The sequence below is a fragment of the Dermochelys coriacea genome, chromosome 5 (genome assembly GCF_009764565.3).
Source record: "Dermochelys coriacea isolate rDerCor1 chromosome 5, rDerCor1.pri.v4, whole genome shotgun sequence".
In the NCBI taxonomy this organism is placed as follows: Eukaryota; Metazoa; Chordata; order Testudines; family Dermochelyidae; genus Dermochelys; species Dermochelys coriacea.
In genome coordinates, this window is record NC_050072.1 from 72,541,584 (window position 1) to 72,562,410 (window position 20,827).

At 39.2% G+C, this 20,827-nt stretch overlaps 1 protein-coding gene across 11 annotated transcripts in view; it reads left to right on the forward strand.

Moving 5' to 3' along the window:
- APC (APC regulator of WNT signaling pathway) overlaps positions 1 to 20,827 on the forward strand; it is a 191,565-nt gene that overhangs the window by 137,835 nt on the left and 32,903 nt on the right. For all 11 annotated transcript variants that reach the window (XM_038401215.2, XM_043515560.1, XM_043515559.1 and 8 more), the window contains one exon: positions 13,938 to 14,042. In XM_038401215.2, the coding sequence (XP_038257143.1) occupies positions 13,938 to 14,042 (105 nt within the window). The remainder of the gene's footprint in view (positions 1 to 13,937; positions 14,043 to 20,827) is intronic.

Below are 20,827 nucleotides of genomic sequence, written 5' to 3' on the forward strand. Positions count from 1 at the left end.
TTTTCCTAATATATCTGACAAGTTGGAGTATAGTAATTCTCTTTCTAAATTTAGAGATCTGATAAGGCATTATGTGGTTTGTTAATCTTCTGAGAAGTACAGATGGGAAAAGGGTGAATGCTTATCCAGTTTGTGTCAGACCTTATTTTAGAAGTCTTATGTCACGCTTCTACAGGAAAATACTGATATATAAATAAAGATTAAGGGATTCCTGTGTTATTACATGCCAACATCTATTATAGTGGTCACCGGTAGCAGCCACTGTATTTAAGTTGTAAATCAGTTTCCTTTATGAGCCCATTTTACATACATGTATCTTACCCAAACATTGACCACTGGGGCTGAAATTTTCCATAGTTGGTCTGTGTCCAAAATTGTGTTTTCAAGTTCAAGAAAATGTTCACCATTTTGGAATTGAGAGGATTAAAAACTAGCTTTTTTTCTAATATAAAAATAGTTCTGATTTGTTTTTCAGAGAATAACTAACTGACTTCTTGTAGTGTGGGCCCAAAACTGGACACACTACTCCAGATGAGGCCTCACCAATCCCGAATAGAGGGAAATGATCACGTCCCTCGATCTGCTGGCAATGCTCCTACTTATACAGCCTAAAATACCATTAGACCTCTTGGCAACAAGGGCACACTGTTGACTCAAATCCAGCTTCTTGTCCACTGTAACCCCTAGGTCCTTTTCTGCAGAACTGCTGCCTAGCCACTCAGTCCCCAGTCTGTAGCAATGCATGGGATTCTTCCGTCCTAAGTGCAGGACTCTGCACTTGTCCTTGTTGAATCTCATCAGATTAAATGTACCCCCAAGTTTTACCTCACTTAAAAACTACTTGCAGCTCATCTCCAGCTATCTGGGGATGCTACTGGAGAGCAGCATGCATGGGGGAGCAAGGCTGGAGCAAGAAATTATTCTAAGGGGCCGAGATAGCAATCATAGCTAGTCATCCACACCTGGATCACCAATTGAGGATCTGCAGAGCTGGCGCAGGGTGATATGGGAACCATGGCTGAGCATTTCAGAAACTTGGGGGCTAAAGGGGGAGGGGAAAGAGAGGGAGGTTCTGCCAACAGACTCAGGAGGTTCACTAGTTGAGGCAGATGGTATCTTGCTGTCAAATATTATAGCCACCCCTGGTGTAAGGCAGTGCAAGCATGGATTAGCATGGAAATATTACATTTAGTTAGTGTGGGTGCTATGGGCTCATTCGATCTGGAAGAAGAATCACTGTCAAACACTCAGCTCCTATATCACCAATTGATATGTCTTGTGTAGACAAGGCCTCCCCCATTCTGCTGGAGGATTGTAGTACAATATGTAATACCCACCCGCTCTTTAGGGACCCTGATAGCACTTGGACACAACTACAGAATTAAGGACCATTTTTATCTAAACTTAAGTTATCTTGCCAGTGAGTATTTAGAGCATGGCAGCATATCACATCAATGCAACTTCAGAAAGAGCTGCTTTTAGGGGCAAGAAATATATGTGACTATTTGGTGGTGGTCAGAGTGTCAGTAACAGTGAAATCATTATTGTTTTTACTGAAAACTATAAAATTTAAAGCTCTTTGGGACATATAATATGTTTTTTTTACAGTGCCTGCTATAGTGAGGCCCAACTTTCTTATGGTCTTTAGATGCTACTACATTATAAATAAGCAACCATTTGTTGTTCCATTAGGTTGGCATCTTTGTGGTATATATTAGGCTCCTATCCTTGTAGAATCTAGGACCAGTAGGTACTAGTATATAAGCTTGGGTAATATATCGTACCAAAAAAATTCAGCCTTAAGGAGACATTCAGAACAGAAAATTTCAGTCCAAAAGGTTAACGTTTGGCAAAGTTTTATAAGCAACTGAAAACAGGATATTATAATGAAAAGTGTCAGGGAACTTTACCTACAGAGGTGGCACTGCCACCTCTGCCTTTAAGACCCATGTTACATATATATTCTGTGGAATGAAATGCTTAAGCTATATTTAGGAGCCATCTACCTGTTCTGTTCGCAGTACATTTTTGAGTGAGGGCACCTCAAAAGATGAACAGTTTTGGCTGGCAATTACAAATGTAAATTTGCATACAGATTACTTTTTTAAAAAGCCATTTTACTGTAAATGCCTTCCTTAAATATTTTACTTTGTTTTAATTTACTGTATAGGTATAAGCACTGCCAACATAATATTCATAATTTATAGTAGAAGTGTGTTTTCATTGGATGATGATGATTGCTGTAGACAAAAGAGAGAGGATTTATTTTACCCAGAGATTATTTTCATCAAGCTTTAAACTGTTTTTCTTATGCAACATGAGTAATTGCAGCTGTTAGGGATTTGGCAAGCTAGTATTTTTCTTTGTGATTCAACAGCAGCAAAATTCAGTTTCATTTGTTTTAGTCTAGTGATTGGACCCTATTTTTCTGTTCATCCAGTATCCTTTGTTTTCATTTTTTTTTTTGTAATCTGTGGTGGAATTACAGTAAAACAAACATTTATTCTTTCCATATCTTCAGAATGGGGGTGTACCTTCAGTGTTTGAAACTCAAAAAAATAAAATGCATTATGAAATAACAATTCATTTTTGCTCAGAAAAGCCATCAGTGGCAGCGAACAGTGGACTACCTTTGCAAATAATTAGTCACTGTTGTTCAAAATTAGAGTTATTGCTAGCCAATCAGTACAGTGATGATAAAAGCTCCACTATTGGAACAGATTTCAGGAAGGAGGGAGAGTGTGTGTGTTTGTTTCTGCCCATGCAATGCCCTGTACTTTAGTAGAAGGTACACTAACCTGCAAGCCCAGAGACTATGAGTTCTAGCCCAGGCTTTTCCACCAACTGCTGTTGATATTTTTGTGCACTTCACAACCCGTACTATGAGCCAGGGTCTCAAACTGCTGCTTTAAGGGATAACTATTATTCATCCATTTCAGATAAGATAAGTTGCACAAGGTTATTTTAGGCAGTAATTGAATAGAACCAGGCTTCTAATATAACAGAGCCAAGGCTAGAGTGGATAAAAATCAAGTTTTTAATTCTAGTCTGATTTTTTTTATTTAAATTGGATGTTTAGATTTCAATTAAATATTTTTCATTTTACAAATAAACCTATTTAAAATTAAATTTGAAATTGACAACCTCTGTTAAGTCCTAAACTTAATACAAGCTATTAAAATAATTTAAATTAAATAAAATATTAAGCAGTTCATTGTGCTACCAAAGTTTTAAAGAGTGTCAAACCATTGAACTAGTGGAAGTCACTTGCTAAGCACTGGATCACTGAATTCTAATAGGTGGTGAGGCATGATTTCCCTTTTCAAAGCTGTTAACTTTTCCCTAACATATTGTTTTCATCTGTGTTTGATAATTCTGTTCTTTTCTATAGTTTCAACCAATTTGCCTGGTACTAAAGATAGGCTTACCAGCCTGTAATTGCCAGGAATGCCTCTGGAACCTTTCTTTAGTGCACTGGATGAGGTACACCACATGTGATAGCCATTTGTTGGACCCCTGGATCTTGAAAGGCGTGTTGTGGGAGTGTTGATCATTGATCATAGCTGTGGAGATATATCTACAGATTTTGGATCTGTTGTTCTGGCAGGTTCTGGTGCTGTTTTGAGTCTGATGTGTGGAGAATTTGCTTCTGATGATGAACTAAGAGAGTTTGGAGGGTTGTATGAAGGCCAGAAGAGGGGTTTGGAAAGACTTCTTTCAGGATGTGGTTCCCATTGAGTATGGGTTGTAATTGTTTAATTATACCTTATATGGGTTAGTGTGGGGTGCTAGGTGACAAAGAGGGGGAGTGGTCGGGGAGGGGGTTTTATTTCTATATTGAAGCAGGTTCTTTCGGGGTGTTTGGGTGACACACCTTTCAAGATCTTTGGGTCCACACACGCCTATCATAACATATAGAGTACCTCATCCAGTGCACTAAATGCCCAAGTAATAGCTATGTGGGTGAAATGAGACAATCACTATGTTTTCAAATGATCTCTCAGAGAAAAATAATAAAAGACAAAAACACAACATCATCTGTGGATGAACACTTTTCACAAAGCGATCGCTATATTTGACCTCTCAGTCCTCATCCTCAAAGGAAACCTGCACAACACCTTCAAAAGATGAGCATGGGAGGTTAAATTCATAACTTTGCTAGACACTAAAAATCATGGACTGAATAGACACACTGAATTTATGGCTTATTACAAGAATCTGTAACTCACTAACTCCCACCCACACACAGGTTTTTTTCCCCCCTCTTTTTCCCCCTGTGACTGGAGAGGTATTTACTGGACAAGTCACCTAGAATGATTCCATTAAATGTGTTAACTACTTAGATTAAACAATCTGTATTTAGCTGTGACACACTGAGTGCATTGCCCAGACCTGAAGGAGAGCTCTGTGTAAGCTCCAAAGTTTGTCTTTCTCACCAACAGAAATTAGACTCATAGACTTTAAGGTCAGACAGGACCATCATGATCACCTAGTCCAGTGTTTCTCAAACTGTGGGTCAGGATCCCATTTTAATGAGGTTTCCAGGGCTGGCTGAAACTTGCAGGGGCTCAGGGCTGAAGCCCAAGCCCTACTGCCCGGGGCCGAAGCCAAAGCCCGAGGGATTCACCCTGGGCGGTGGGGCTTCAGCTTTTACCCCTTTCCCGCCTGAGGTGGTAGGGCTCAGGCAGGCTCAGGCTTCGATCCGCATCCTGGGGTTGTGTAGTAATTTTTGTTGTCAGAAGGGAGTCGCGGTGCAATGAAGTTTGAGAACCCCTGATCTAGTCTGACCTGCACATTTCAGACCGCAGAACCTCACTGACCCACGCCTGTAAATAAACTCCTAGGCTCTGGATGAGTTACTGAAGCCCTCAAATAATGGTTTAAAGACTTCGTTACACTAGTTTAAACCTGCAAGTGACTCATGTCCCAAGCTGTAGAGGAAAGCAAAACCCCCAGGGTCTTTCCCAGTCTGATCTGAGGGGAAATTCCTTCCCTACCCCAGATATGGCAATCAGTTAAACCCTGAGCATGTGGGCAAGACCCACCAGGCAGATATCTGGGAAAGAATTCTCTATAATAACTCAGAGCCCTCCCCATATAGAGTACCATCTCCAGCCGTTGGGGATTTTTGCTACTGGCAGTCGCCAATGGGCCACAGACCATTGTAGGCAGTCCCATCATACCATCCCCTCCAAAAACTTAACAAGCTCAGTCTTGAAGCCATTTAGTTTTTTTTTTTGTCCCTACTACTCCCCTTGGAAGGCCGTTCCAGAACTTCACTCCTCTGATGGTTAGAAACCTTCTCCTAATTTTGAGCCGAAACGCGTTGAAAGTATCCCTGGTATTTATTACTCTGTATTTATAGAGAGCAATCATATCTCCCCTCAGCCTTCTTTTTGTTAGGCTAAACAAGCCAAGATCCTTGAGTCTCCTCTCATAAGGTAGGTTTTCCTTTCCTTGAATAATTCTAATAGCTCTTCTCTGCACCTGTATCAGTTTGAATTCATCTTTCTTAAACACGGGAGACCAGAATTCTAGATGCTGTCTCAGGAGTGCCTTGTATAATGGTACTCATACTTGTCTCCACTGGAAATACCTCGTCTAATGCATCCTAGGACTGCATTAGCTTTTTTCACGGCCATGTCACATTGGTGGCTCATAGTCATCCCGTGATCAACCAATACACTCAGGTCTTTCTCTTCCCCTGTTGCTTCCAACTGATAAGTCTCCAGTATATAGCAAAAATTCTTGTTGTTAGTCCCTAAATGCATGACTTTGCACTGTTAAATTTCATCCCATTTCTATTCCCCTGGTTTACAAGGTCATCCAGATCTTCTTGTATGATATTCTGGTCCTCCTCCGTATTGGCAATACCGCCCAACTTTGTGCCATCTGCAAATTTTATTAGGATACCCTCACTTTTTATGCCAACATCAGTAATAAAAATGTTAAATAAGATTGGTCCCAAGACTACTTCTTGAGAAACTCCACTAGTAACCTCCCTCCAGTCTGACACTCTACCTGTCAGTAACACCAGTTGTAGTCTCCCCTTTAACCAGTTCCTTATCCACCTTTCAATTCTCATATTAATCCCCATCTTCTCCAGTTTAACTAATATTTCCCATGTGGAACTGTATCAAAAGCCTTACTGAAATCCAGGTAGATTAGAGCTACTGCATTTCCTTTGTCTAATAAATCAGTTATCTTCTGAAAGAGTGAAATCAGTTTGGTCTGGCACGATCTACCTTTTGTAAAACCCTGTTATGTTTTATCCCGATTACCATTCACCTCCACATCCTTAATTACTTTCTCTTACAAAGTTTGTTCCAAGACCTTGCATACCTTGCATACAATTGAGGTCAAACAGGCCTGTAGTTTTCTGGATCACTTTTTTTCCCTCTTAAAATTAGCATTATCAATTCTCCAATCATAGGGTACAACCTCTGAGTTCACAGATTCATTAAAAATCCTTGCTAGTGGGCTTGCAATTTCATGTGCCATTTCCTTTAATATTCTTGGATGGAGATTATCTAGGCCTTCCAATTTAGTCCCATTAAACTGTTTGAATTTGACTTCCACCTTGGATGTGGTAATTTCTACCTCAATACCTCATAGCCATTAGCCACTCTGCCACTACCCCTAAACTCTTCATTAACCTAATTAAAAACCAAGACAAAGTATTTGTTTAGGTGTTGGGCCATGCCTAAATAATCTTTAATCTCCACCCCTCCTCAGTTTCTTCTCATTTATATAGCTAGAAAATAGAGCTGTCGATTAATCGCTGTTAACTCAAAAAAATGAGTCACGATTAAAAAAAAAGAATCACAATTGCAGTTTTAATCACACTGTTAAACAATAGAATACCAATCGAAATATATTAAATATTTTGGATGTTTTTCTACATTTTCAAATATATTGATTTCAGTTACAACACAGAATACAAAGTGTACAGTGCTCACTTTATATTATTTTTATTACAAATATTTGCACTGTAAAAATGATAAAAGAAATAGTATTTTTCAATTCACATCATAGATGTACCAACTGCAATTTCTGTACTGTGAAAGTGCAACTTACAAATGTAGATTTTTTTTTTTGTTACATAACTGCACTCAAAAACAAAACAATGTGAAACTTTAGAGACTACAGGTCCCCACAGTCCTACTTCTTGCTCAGCCAATTGCTAAGAGAAACAAGTTTGTTTACATTTACAGGAGATAATGCTGCCCGCTTCTTATTTACAATGTCACCTGGAAGTGAAAACAGATGTTCACATGACACTTTTGTAGCTGGCATTGCAAGATATTCACATGTCAGATATGCTAAACATTCATATGCCCCTTCATGCTTTGGCCGCCATTCCAGAGGACATGCTTCCATGCTGATGACACTCGTTTAAAAAAAAAAAAAAGTGTTAATTAAATTTGTAACTGAACTCTCTGGGGGAGAATTATGTCTCCTGCTCTGTTTTTACCTGCATTCTGCCATATATTTAATGTTATAGCAGTCTCGAATGATGACCCAGCATGTTCTTTGTTTTAAGAACGCTTTCACAGCAGATTTGACAAAACTCAAAGAAGGTACCAATGTGAGATTTCTAAAGATAGCTACAGCACTTAACCCAAAATTTAAGAATCTGAAGTGCCTTCCAAAATCTGATCGGGACAGAGTGTGCAGCATTCTTTCAAAAATGTTAAAAGAGCAACACTCGGATGCGGAAACTACAGAACGCAAACCACCAAAAAAGAAAATCAACCTTCAGCTGGCGGCATCTGTCTCAGATGATGAAAATAAATACGTGTTGGTCTTCACTGCTTTGGATTGTTATCGAGCAGAACCTAGCATCAGTATGGACCAGGGGTGGGCAAACTACGGCCCGGGGGCCGCATCCAGACATTTTAATCTGGCCCTTGAACTACCATTAGGGAGCGAGGTCTGGGGGCTTACTCTGCTCTAGCCGGGGAGCGGGGTCGAGGGCTTCCCCCGCTCCACGAGGCTCCCAGAAGCAGCAGCATGTCCCCTATCTGGCTCCTATGAATATGGGCAGCCAGGGGGCTCCACCCACTGTCCCTGCGCCAAGCGCTGCCCCCCGCAGCTCCCATTGGCTGGGAACCACAGCCAATGGAAGCTGCAGGGGTGGCACCTGTGGAAAGGGCAGTGCACAGAGCCGCCTGGCTGCGCCTCTGTATAGGAGCCAGAGGGGGGACATATTGCCGCTTCTAGGAGCTGCTTGAGGTAAGTGCCCCCCAGAGCCTGCACCCCTGGCCCCCTTCCATGCCCCAACCCCCTGTCCCACCCCTGATCCCCCTCCCTCCGAACCCTTTGGACCCAGCCCAGAGCATTCTTCTGCTGGAGCTCTCACCCTTTCCCATACTCCAACCCCCAATTTCATGAGCATTCATGACCCGCCATACAATTTCCATCCCCAGATGTGGTCCTCAGGCCAAAAATTTTGCCCACCACTGGCACGGACGCATGTCCTCTGGAATGCTGATTGAAGCATAGAGGAACATATGAATCTTTAGCGCATTTGCCACATAAATATCTTGCAATACCAGCTACAACAGTGCCATGTGAACGCCTGTTCTCACTTTCAGGTGACCTTGTAAACAAGAAGCAGGCAGCATTATCTCCTGCAAATTGTAACCAAACTCGATTTTTTTGAGCGATTGGCTGAACAAGAAGTAGGACTGAGTGGACTTGAGAGCCTACAAGTTTTACATTATTTTATTTTTGAATGCAGTTATTTTTTGTATATAATTCTACATTTGAAAAGTTCAACTTTTGTAATAAAGAAATTGCACTACAATACTTGTATTAAGTGAATTGAAAAATGTTATTTTTAATTTTTATAGTGCAAATATTTATAATAAAAAATATAAAGTAAGCACTGTACACTTTGTATTCTGTATTGTAAATGAATTCAATATATTTGAAAATGTGGAAAACATCCAAAAATATTTATAAAAATAGTATTCTATTCATAGAATCATAGAATATTAGGGTTGGAAGAGACCTGAGGAGGTTATCTAGTCCAATCCCCTGCTCAAAGCAGGACCAACATCAACTAAATCATCCCAGCCAGGCTTTGTCAAGCAGGACCTTAAAAACCTCTAAGGATGGAGATTCCAGCACCTCCCTAGGTAACCTATTCCAGTGCTTCACCACTCTCCTAGTGAAATAGTGTTTCCTAATATCCAGCCTAGACCTCCCCCACTGCAACTTGAGACCATTGCTGCTGCTTCTGTCATCTGCCACCACTGAGAACAGCCTAGCTCCATCCTCTTTGGAACCCCCCTTCAGGTAATTGAAGGGGCTGCTATCAAATCCCCCCCCTTCTCTTCTGCAGACTAAATAAGCTAAATCAGCCTCTCATAAGTCATTTGTCCCAGCCCCCTAATCATTTTTGTTGCCCTCCGCTGGATTCTCTCCAATTTGTCCACATCCCTTCTGTAGTGGGGGGACCAAAACTGAACGCAATATTTGCCTTTTTCCAGTCATCCGGGACCTTCCCCGATTGCCACGAATTTTCAGAGATAATGGCCAATGGCTCTGCAATCACATCAGCCAACTCCCTCAGCACCTTGGATGTATTAGATCTGGATCCATGGACTTGTACATGTCCAGCTTTTCTAAATAGTCCTTAACCTGTTCTTTCACCACTGAGGGCTGCTCATCTTCTCCCCATGCTGTGTTACCCAGTACAGCAGTCTGGGAGCTGCCCTTGTTTGTGAAGACCGAGGCAAAAAAAGCATTGAGTACTTCAACTTTTTCCATATCATCTGTCATTAGATTGCCTCCCCTATTCATTAAGGGTTCCACACTTTCCCTGACCACCTTCTTGTTGCTAACATATCTGTAGAAACCCTTGTTGTTACCCTTCACATCCCTTGCTAGCTGCAACTCCAGTTGTGCCTTGGCCTTCCAGATTACATCCCTGCATGTTCTAGTAATATTTTTATACTCCTCCCTAATCTTCAGTCCAAATTTCCACTTTTTGTAAGCCTCCTTTTTGATTTTAAGCTTATTTAACAGTGTGATTAATCACAATTCATTTTTAATCACTTGATAACCCTACTATAAAACCTTTTATTTCTGGTTTTAATTCCCTTTGCATGCTCCAACTCTGTTTAGCTTTTGGCAGTTCTCACTTTATCTCTACACTTTCTGACCTCCAAGAGGTAGCTTTCTCTGCTGATCCCTGCCATCTTCCATTCCTTGTAGGCATTCTGCTTTCTCTTAATCACCTGTTTGAGATGCTTCCTCATCTTCATCCACCTTGCAACCCTACCCTATGAACTTTTGCCTCTTGCTTGGGATGTAGGCTTCAGATAGTGTCTGCAACTTTGACATAAAGTAATTCCAAGCCTCCTCCACATTCAGATCCTTGAGTTCTTCAGTCCAGTCCACTTTCCTAACTAATTCACTTAATTTTTTAAAGTTAGCTCCTTTAGCACCTTGATCATCCAGTGGCCCTATTGACTTTTTGGCAGGCTTCCTTTTTTTCATGTATTTTAAAAAGTATTTGCTGTCAGTTCTTGTCTCTTTTGCAAGTTGCTTTTTGAATTCTCTTTTGGCCTGCCTAATTATATATGACTTGCCAGAGTTTGTGTTCCTTTTTTTTTTCCTTCAGTAGGATTTGGCTTAGTTTTTAAAGGGTGTCTTTCTGCCTCTAACCACCTCTTACTCTGCTATTTAGATTCTCCTACTGTTTGTTTTGTTGTGTATACATTTAATCTGAGCTTCTGTTATGGTGTTTTTAAATAGTCTCGAAGCTATTTGTAGGCATTTCATCCTTCTGACTGTTCCTTTTAATTTCCATTTAACTGGTTTCCTCATTTTTGTGTAGTTCCTCTTTTTGATGTTAATTGCTGTTGTGGTGGGTTTCTGTGGTATATTGCCCCCTACAAGAATGTGAAACTTAATTACTTTATGGATGCTATTACCAAGCGGTTCAACTATATTCGCCTCTTGGACCAGATCGTGTGCACCATTTAGGACTAACTCAAGAATTGCCTCCCCTTGTAGGTTCTAGGACTAGCTGCTCCAAGAAGCAGTCATTATTGGTGTCTAGAAATTTTATCCCTGCATCCTGCCCTGAGGTGACATGTACACAGTCAATATGGAGATAGTTGAAATCCCCCATTATTACTGGGATTTTCTGTTTTTGTAGCCTCTCTAATCTCCCGGAGCATTTCACCATCAGCAGTCACCATCCTGGTCAGGTGGTTGGTAGTGTATTCCTGCTGTTATACTCTTATTATTCAAGCATGGCAATTCTATCCACAGGGATTTTATAGTACTGTTCAATTCATTTAAGATTTTTACTATATTTGACTCTATGCTTTTTCACATATTGTGCCATTCCCCACCAGCGAGACTCTCATTCCTATATATTTTGTACCCTGGTATTACCGTGTCCTATTGATTATCATCACTCCACCAAATTTCTGTGATGCCTATTATATCAATATCATCATTGAATACCAGGCATTCACATTCACCCATCTTAGTATTTAGGAATCTAGCATTTGTATATAAGCACTTACAAAATTTGTCAATATCGAGTTGTCTGCCTTCATGTGATGTAATTGAATGGGACCCTTTTTCATTTGACTGTTTCTCTTCAGTTCCTGTACTTTATCAACTTCTATCCTTTCCTTTTTATTAGGATATAGAGTTTCCCTTTTAATAAATCCTCCCCTGAGGGATGTGTCTGTCCAAACTATGTGCTCCTCTGCACCTGTCAGCTTTCCCCCAGCCCTTAGTTTATAAACTTCTCTATGACCTTTTTAATTTTACATACTGGCATTCTGTTTCTGTTTTGGCCTAGGTGGAGCCCAATCTTCCAGGCTCCTCCTTTTCCAAAAGTTTCCCCCTTTCCTAATAAACCTAAATCCCTCTTCACAACACCATCATCTCACCCACTCATTGAAAGCCTGCAGTTCTGCCTATTTATTTAGCTATGTGCATAGAACTGGAAGGATTTCAGAGAATGCTACCATGGATTCCTGGACTTTAATCTCTTATCTAGCAACCTAAAATTGGCCTCAAGGACCTCTCTCTTACCTCCCTGTGTCATTGGTACCTACATGACCACTGACTGCTCCTGAGCATTGCACATAAATCTATCTAGATGTCTCAAGAGGTCCACAACCTTCATACCTGGCAGACAATTCACCGGGCGATTCTGGTCATCACAATATTTCTAATAATCAAATCTCCCATTACTATCACTTGTTTCTTCCTAATAACTAGGGTCCCCTCCTCTGCAGGGGTATCCTCAGTGTGAGAGGATATCATGACATCATCTGGAAGGAGATGTTGTAAAACATGTTTAGAAGTGAATTTGGATATTTCGTTAATATTTATTTCACTGTTGCATTTTGTGTGTGTTTTTGGTTAATGCGAGCTGTCCCTTTAAGAACAAGTTGTAGCAGACTGAGAATGTGGTTGAGATACGGAGCAAGTGTATGAAATTTTGCCACGTATAAAGTGTGGAAGACCTAGGGGGCCTGGGTAAATTCCAGGAAAGTCAGAACTTGATTTAATAAACTTATATTTCCAGAAAGCAAGGCTTATTCTCACCAACTGTCTCGGGGCATAGCTAATGAGCAATAAAGGTTTTCACCTCTAGGTCATCCGTCTAAATCTTGCCTTGTTCAGCAGAGATTAAAAGTTGTTCCCATCTAATGGATAGTTGAGTCCCAGTTGCAGCTCCCACATGTTAAACTCACCACCATGCTTTGTATGAGATTGTAAACTCTTCAGGGCAGGAGCTATTTCTTACTCTGTGTTTGTACAGTGCTTAGCCCAACAGGGCCTCAGTCTTGGTTGGATCCTCTAACCAGAGCTCTCATACTGGGAGCCAGAATCGCCTTACTTGCTATAAACTGGGAAGACTTGACAACATTGTGATTGTCTCACAAACATATTGATGGGCAGGGGAAGTTCAGGAATCAAACAGATTAAAAATGATTTTATCTTTTATTTTAATCGTGATTTTTGGAGGTTGACTTGTGATTTCTTTTTTTCACTGTTTGGGGTTGGTAATACTGATATTAAGCCAGGTGCAGCCTGCAATAGTCACATGTAAAATGGCCACTTTCGGGCTTCAGCAGCTTCTCCTTCCCAAATATAAAGGGTCAGCTACCAAAAAGGCATGCCATAAGAGAGTGAATCCACAGTGAGGAGATCAATGATAACTAAGCAATCATAGAAAGGAGAAGCTCCAACAGAAGGGGGTATTGGTAGTGGTAGTGACAAAAATCTAGTTTTCATTCAGTTAAACAGAGGAAGATTTTACTTCCTTAAAGAACTGAAGCGTCTGTTTTCACCAGGTTTTCTACATCATTTGTATTTATTTTGGTATACAAAGATTAGGTTTGGTTTGACCATGTTGTTAAAGCTTTGTTCACATTAAGATGGATACACTTGTGTTTCTCACATTAACAATACAATGTGGATTCCTTTAGTATGGTATAGATATACCGTCTGTGTATCATTCTTTCCACCCAGAAAGTGTTTGTATTTGGTTGTGAAATTTAAGTAATAAGTTAACTGTACTAGCCTTAGTCTCCAGTAAATGCATAGATTGTGTGACAGTGCAGAGGAGACAGTTGTTTGCTCCAATTCTGTTATATTTCTGATAGTGATGTGAGCACAGCTGGTGGAGGATGGTGTTTCTGTGTCTCACAGCAAATCCTTTGTCTTATAGGGTTATAATCCTCAGAGGACATGCTTTGCTTTCATCTTGCAATTTCGCTAAGACAGTCAGTCTCAGTTGCTAATTATTGAGGTTAGAGGTTATGAAATACAAAGCACAGTTCAATGGCTTTGTGAAGCTACGACATTGATGCATTCATAGCTTAGAAAGCTTTGACTGATAAAGTGTACTCCATTTCTATATATAATGCCGTAAACTCTTGCATTAACAGAGGGCACCTCAAAGCAAGCATGATTCAGGCTCACATGAAGCAGAGAGGCAGAATGAAGGTCAAGGAGCAGCAGAAATCAGCCTGGCAACTACTGGTAATGGTCAGGTAAAGTAAATATTTATTGGTAACATTTTAAAATATATAAACAGTGTCGCTTTTATGGGTGTGATCTGGAAATTCTGCTGTATGTAATTGTGCTTCAATGGATTTCTTCAGATGTATTAATTCTGAAAAGGCTGACATTTTTCTTTATTTCCATTGGGAAGGAAGAAAGCTGTCAAAGCTGTTACAAAGGATAATTTAATGAGATAAAGTCTTGTGTTATGGAATATTTAAATTCTATTTTCTTTTGCTTAAAATGGTTAACACGGATACATTTAAGCAGGGATAAGCCAATAGTTTTCTAGAAAAAATGATTTTTCCTATTTGTAGCTATCTGTGTTTGTTATGATTTAATGATGGAATTTACTCAAAAATTTCAGTTCAGAAATGATCACTGAAAACACCACTATTTAAAAAATTAAGTGACAAGTTTCTCATTACAAATAATTACAAATATTATTATAATTACAAATAATTCCTGTTTTTAAGTTAAATGCATTACATAAACCTCTGGAACCAAAAATCTCATCAGAGGTAATGTCCTGCATGTGTTCTGAAGGGTTATGTACATGCTCATTTCATATTTGTCATTGCTATTCCTTTAATACTTAAATATATTACTGGATGAAATTTAGGACTACACTAATTCTTTAAATGCAGATTTCTTTAATATTCATCAAGAGTAAGATAGTTTTCTTTGACTAAATAATTTTATATTTTGATTTATTTTACTGTGCTACAATACCACTTGCTTCATTATCTACAAGTATTGCTCATACTTTCATTTTAGTAATGCAGGTTCTCATAACCTCAAACAATAATATGACAGTGCAATTCATATGTAAGATTTTTCTGTTTTTTACTTTGTGTTTGTGGAATTATTTCAATCCCTTTTAAAGCATCGCACACACAATGATTTGTGAGAAGGATTATGTCTGTGGTATGGCTCAAATATTTCATTAGATAAAACATTAAGCACAGTCCCTAATTTTTCTATTAAGATCTATTTCATCACCGTTTGTAACCCAATTCTCTTTGCTACATCTGAGCAGTTGCCTGAGGCCCCTATTCTAATCCTGATGACAGCATTATTCTAAAGGAGAAAAAAATAGTTCAATGATGCTTTTCGGCTGAAAGCATAATGTGTTCATGCATTGTGGCCACATGTTCTTTCTCATGTGAATGGGAATTTATTTTGGACAAGAGAGAGTTTTTTTTTTTAGAGGGGGAGGAAAGGAGTGCCTGTCTTGTACCCAGAAAGAATCATATCAGTTATGGAGTAGTTCTCTTTTTGGGGGGCATAGAATTTGAGCAGTTTGTAGTTAATATCAAGCTACAGGAGGAAAATATTATGGCTGTGGGATCTGAATTTGTGCCGCTCTGAGACGTAAGGGGATTATTTACTTTTAGTGCAAGGGCAGGGAAAGGAGGCTTAATGGATTGACCACGAGTGTTTTATTTCTGGGAACCCAGAACAATCCACCTTGTATCCTTGAGCAATGAGGATTAAATAGAATGCAAAAAAAAAAATCAACCTAATTGTTTGGGGCTAGCTAACAGTAAGCGGTAAGACGAGGAATGTGAATTGAAGATTTGCCCATTGTGGACAGTATTTTTCAGGACTCAGTTGGTTCTCTTCTGTACCTCCTCTGCTCTGCAGTACTGTGCTGACAGCAAAATGAACTTTACTAAAATCTTGATTTTTTTGCAAGCTGTCTGTAGGATTTTAATGAATTTCACTGCTTTATTAGTAAACTGCATCAAAATACAGGAAAACAATATAAAGGAAAAAATAAAGCACAGATGAAACAACAACAAGGGCATGAAAGAATATAATATTAAAAGGAAGGAGAATAAAAGGAGAAATTTTAGGGAAGGATGCTACACAAGAATGGGATTGAAGCAAGGTGGGTGGAGGGAGAGCACATGAAAATTGGGGAGAGAAAAGAGTCTACACAAGAAGCATGTAAGTTATCAACTTTGGTCTCTTGCCAGTTTGTCAAATCAGTTACTACCTATTTTTGGTAGTAGTGATTTCAGTTCAGTCTTTGGTGCACCAGTAATAAAGATAATTGGGTTTGATTTCGGCCTCTTGGCAAAGTAGAAGGGGCCAAAAGACTCAGTTATCATGTTAACTAACTCTAAGCTCTGAACAAAATAGCCTGTCCAGGTCAGGCTTGATGTAATTGTTAGGACAGAATGGAAAAATGTGTGCTATTTCTGTCTGTCCCATAATGGGCTTCAATATCTAATGTTTCCAACTTGCCACTTTTTTACCTTCTTGGGTAGAATGCACATATTACAATTAATGAATAGTGTAACATTTTTGGCACATTTTGAATTAAAAAAAATACATTGAGTGTGTAACCCTTAGATCACAACTTGAAATCAAGTTGAGCGGAAAGAGATGCTGTCAAGATAAAAATAGTATTAATAATTATATCTTAGATTATTAAAATTGAAAGAATTGTAGAAGTCTACTATACTTTCACAGTTTGCAAACTTTCTTTAATTTTTTAATTTCTCTCAGGGAAATAAGGGTTTGTCTATATGGAAAAATTATACTTGTATAAGGAAAGATGTGAATTTAAACTGCTATAGTTATACCAGTGTAATTCCTCATGTGGACACTTATTCTAGAATCAGAATGACTTTTTGTGACTTAGTTTATGTAAAATCTAAATTTGGGACAAATTTTACAATGAGATTATGTGACTAAAAGTAGGTTTTGATAGAATTTACAAACTGAGCAGTTGTTGTTCTGCTATTCAGTATGTTATTTCACTTTATTCTATTGTACTGTAGAACTGTTTTTATTCACAAACAAATTGTATACCATAGGCATGGCTGGTCTTGTTAAAACACCAGGATTAGGAGTCAAAAGTCTATTCTTGGCTCCATTACATACTATCTGATCAGTCTTTGATTTCCCTGTTTTTAAAATGAGAATACTTCCTTGCCTCACAAGTATATTGTAGGACTTAATTCATTAATATTCGTGAAGCACTTTGAGATTCTTGAATGGAAGGTGTTAAGTTCTAAGTATTACTATTATTTTCATTGTCTAATTGTTTTTCAAAATTGTGTTGTGAACATTTTCTTTCTGTTTGTCCATAAATGGTAGAAATACTAAATTGTTTTTCTTACACTGTATTGGTCATTTATAAAGCATTTCAAGGAAATTGTGGTTTCAAAACAGCTATTAATTAGATCTTAGAAAATGTTTTGTTTGGAAAAAATGACCTTGAGTGAATAAAATAGTTTGAAAATAATTTATTTTTAAAATAATGCTAATAATTTTATACATTCATTTTTATTTTTTGCACGATCAGTTGCAGGATGGGGTCACCTAGCTAGTGGTCAGATATTCAGAGAAACTGAGCACCAGAGCTTCCTGTAATGCCAGTGGAGTGGTGGGTGCTCAGCATCTGTGAAAATCTTTGGTGCACAAATAAGAATTTAGGTAATTAACTTTAGTCACCTATATTAGAAAATTTTGGGCTAAGATCATACTGAAGAACCTCTTAATCAATCTCTCTTTCTAATTTGAATCATCTTTTAAAACTAGTATATTTAAAAAATACCCAAAAACCTACAATTAAAACATTTTAAAATTACTCTTGTACAGGCTTTTAAATGCGACTTAATCTGCAAATTAAACAATAAAATAAAAACAAATAACCTGTTTCTTGTAGGATTTGCATCTATGGTTCCACCACAATTAGGTTTTTTTTTGTTTTTTTCAAAGTTAAGGCCCTTCAAGTACCTTCAAGGGGAACTACATAAAAATTAGGAGGTTAGTGAAACAGAAATTAAAAGATACAGTACCAAAAGTAAAATCCCTGCGAGCTGCTTGGAAACTTTTTAAACACACCATAATAGAGGCTTAATTTAAATCAGGGATCTCAAATTCAAAACACCACGAGGGCCACATGAGGACTAGTACATTGGCCTGAGGGCTGCATCACTGACACCTTTTCATACAAAGATACAAAAGCCCTGCCTCTCTGCCCCGCCCCTACTCCATCCCTTCCCCAAAGTCCCCATCCTGGCCCTGCCTCTTCTTCGCCGCCTCCTCCCCTGAGTGTGCCATGTCCCCGCTCCTCCCCTTCTCTCCTGGAAAGTCCTAAGCACCACCAAACAGCTGTAGGTAGGCGGACGTGGCATGCTCAGGGGGGGTTGAGGCGGGGGGGCAGAGGGTGAGGAGAGCTATGGCAGGCCGAAGGAAATAACTCCTTGGGCCGCGTGTTTGAGACCCCTGACCTAAATGTATACCCCAATTTAAAAACATAGTAAGAGAAACAAAAAAGAGCCACTGTGGTTAAACAACAAAGTAAAAAGCAGTGAGAGGCAAAAAGGCATCCTTTAAAAAGTGGAAGATAAATCCTAATGAGGAAAATAGAAAAGAGCATAAACTCAGGCAAGTTGTGTAAAAATATAATTAGAAAGACCAAAAAAGAATTTGAAGAACAGCTAGCCAAAGACTCCAAAAGTAATGGCAAAAAAATTTTTAAATACATCAGAAGCAGAAAGCCTGCTAAACAACCAGTGGGGCCACTGGACTATCAAGATGCTAAAGGAACACTCAAAGAGTATAAGGCCATTGTGGAGAAACTAAATGAATTATTTGCGTCGGTCTTCACTGTTGAGGATGTGAGGGAGATTCCCAAACCTGAGCCATTCTTTTTGGGTGACAGATCTGAGGAACTGTCCCAAATTGAGGTGTCATTAGAGGAGGTTTTGGAACAAATTGACAAACTAAACAGTAATAAGTCTCCAGGACCTGATGGTATTCACCCAAGAGTTCTGAAGGAACTCAAATGTGAAATTGCAGGACTACTAACTGTCATCTGTAACCTATCATTTAAATCAGCTTCTGTACCAAATGACTGGAGGATGGCTAATGTGATGCCAATTTTTAAAAAGGGCTCCAGAGGTGACCCTGGCAACTACAGACCAGTAATTCTCATTTTGGTTCCAGGCAAATTGGTTGAAACTATCGTAAAGAACAAAATTGTCAGACACACAAATGAACATAATTTGTTGGGAAATAGTCAACATGTTTTTTGGAAAGGGAAATCATGCCTCACCCAAGCATGCAGACAAAGGCAATCCAGTGGATATAGTGTATTTAGATTTTCAGAAAGCCTTTGACAAGGTCCCTCACCAAAGGCTTTTAAGCAAAATAAGCAGTCGTGGGATAAGAGGGAAGGTTCTCTCATAGATTGGTAACTGGTTAAAAGATAGGAAACAAAGGGTAGGAATAAATGGTAAGTTTTCAGAATGGAGAGAGGTAAATAGTGGTGTCCCCAGGGATCTGTACTAGTCCCAGTCCTTTTTCATAAACAATCTAGAAAAAGGGGTAAACAGTGAGGGGGCAAAATTTGCAGATGATACAAAACTACTCAAGATAGTTAAGTCCCAGGCAGACTGCGAAGCGATACAAAAGGATCTCACAAAACTAGGTGACTGAGCAACAAAATGGCAGATGAAATGTAATGTTGATAAATGCAAAGTAATGCACATTGGAAAACATAATCCTAACTATACATATACAATGATGGGACCTAAATTAGCTGTTACCACTCAAGAAAGAGATCTTGGAGTCATTGTGGATAGTTCTCTGAAATCATCCACTCAATGTGCAGCGGCAGTCAAAAAAGCAAACAATGTTGGGAATCGTCAAGAAAGGAATAGATAATAAGACAGAAAATATCATATTGCCTCTATATAAATCCATGGTACGCCCACACCTTGAATACTGCGTGCAGATGTGGTCGACCCATCTCAAAAAAAAGATATATTGGAATTGGCAAAGGTTCAGAAAAGGGCAACAGAATGATTAGGGGTATAGAGCGGTTTCCATATGAGGAGAGATTAATAAGACTGGGACTTTTGGAAAAGCTTGGAAAAGAGGCAACTAAGGGGGGATATGATAGAGGTCTATAAAATCATGAATGGTATAGAGAAAGTAAATAAGGAAGTGCTGTTTACTCCTTCTCATAGTACAAGAGCAAGGGCCACCAAATGAAATTAATAGGTAGCAGGTTTAAAACAAACACAAGCAAGTATTTTTTCATGCAACGCACTGTCAACCTCTGGAACTCCTTGCCAGAGGGTGTTGTGAAGGCGAATACTATAACGGGGTTCAAAAGGGAGCTAGATAGATTCATGGAAGATGCATCCATCAATGGCTGTTAGCTAGGATGGGCAGTAATGATGTCCCTAGCCTCTGTTTGACAGAAGCTGGAATTGGGTGATACGGCATGGATCACTTGATAACCTGTCTGTTCATTCCCTTTGGGGCACCTGCCATTGGCACTGTCAGAGGACAGGATACTGGGCTTGATGGACCTTTGGTCTGACCCAGTATGGCCATTCTTATGTACCTATAAATCTTAATTATTATAACAGCCAATTGAGTCTAGTTTAATTTTTAGATGACTTAAGGGTAGAATTAGTTAGATTGGCAGTATACTGGTGTGGTTTTGGTATAAGGCTATGTCTACACTATAGACCTTTCAGCGGCATAGATATACTACTGCAGCTGCGCCACTGTAAGGTTTCCCATGTGGCCGCTGTATGTTGACGGGAGAGAGCTCTCCCACCAGCATAATTAAACCACCCCAATGAGCAGCAGTAGCTATGTTGGTGGGAGAGCATCTCCCATTGACATAGCTCTGTCTACATCAGCGCTTTGGTTGGTGAAACTTATGTCGGTCAGGAGTGGGTTTTTTTCACACCCCTGGGTGACAAATTTTTACCAACAAAAATGCTAGTGCAGACAA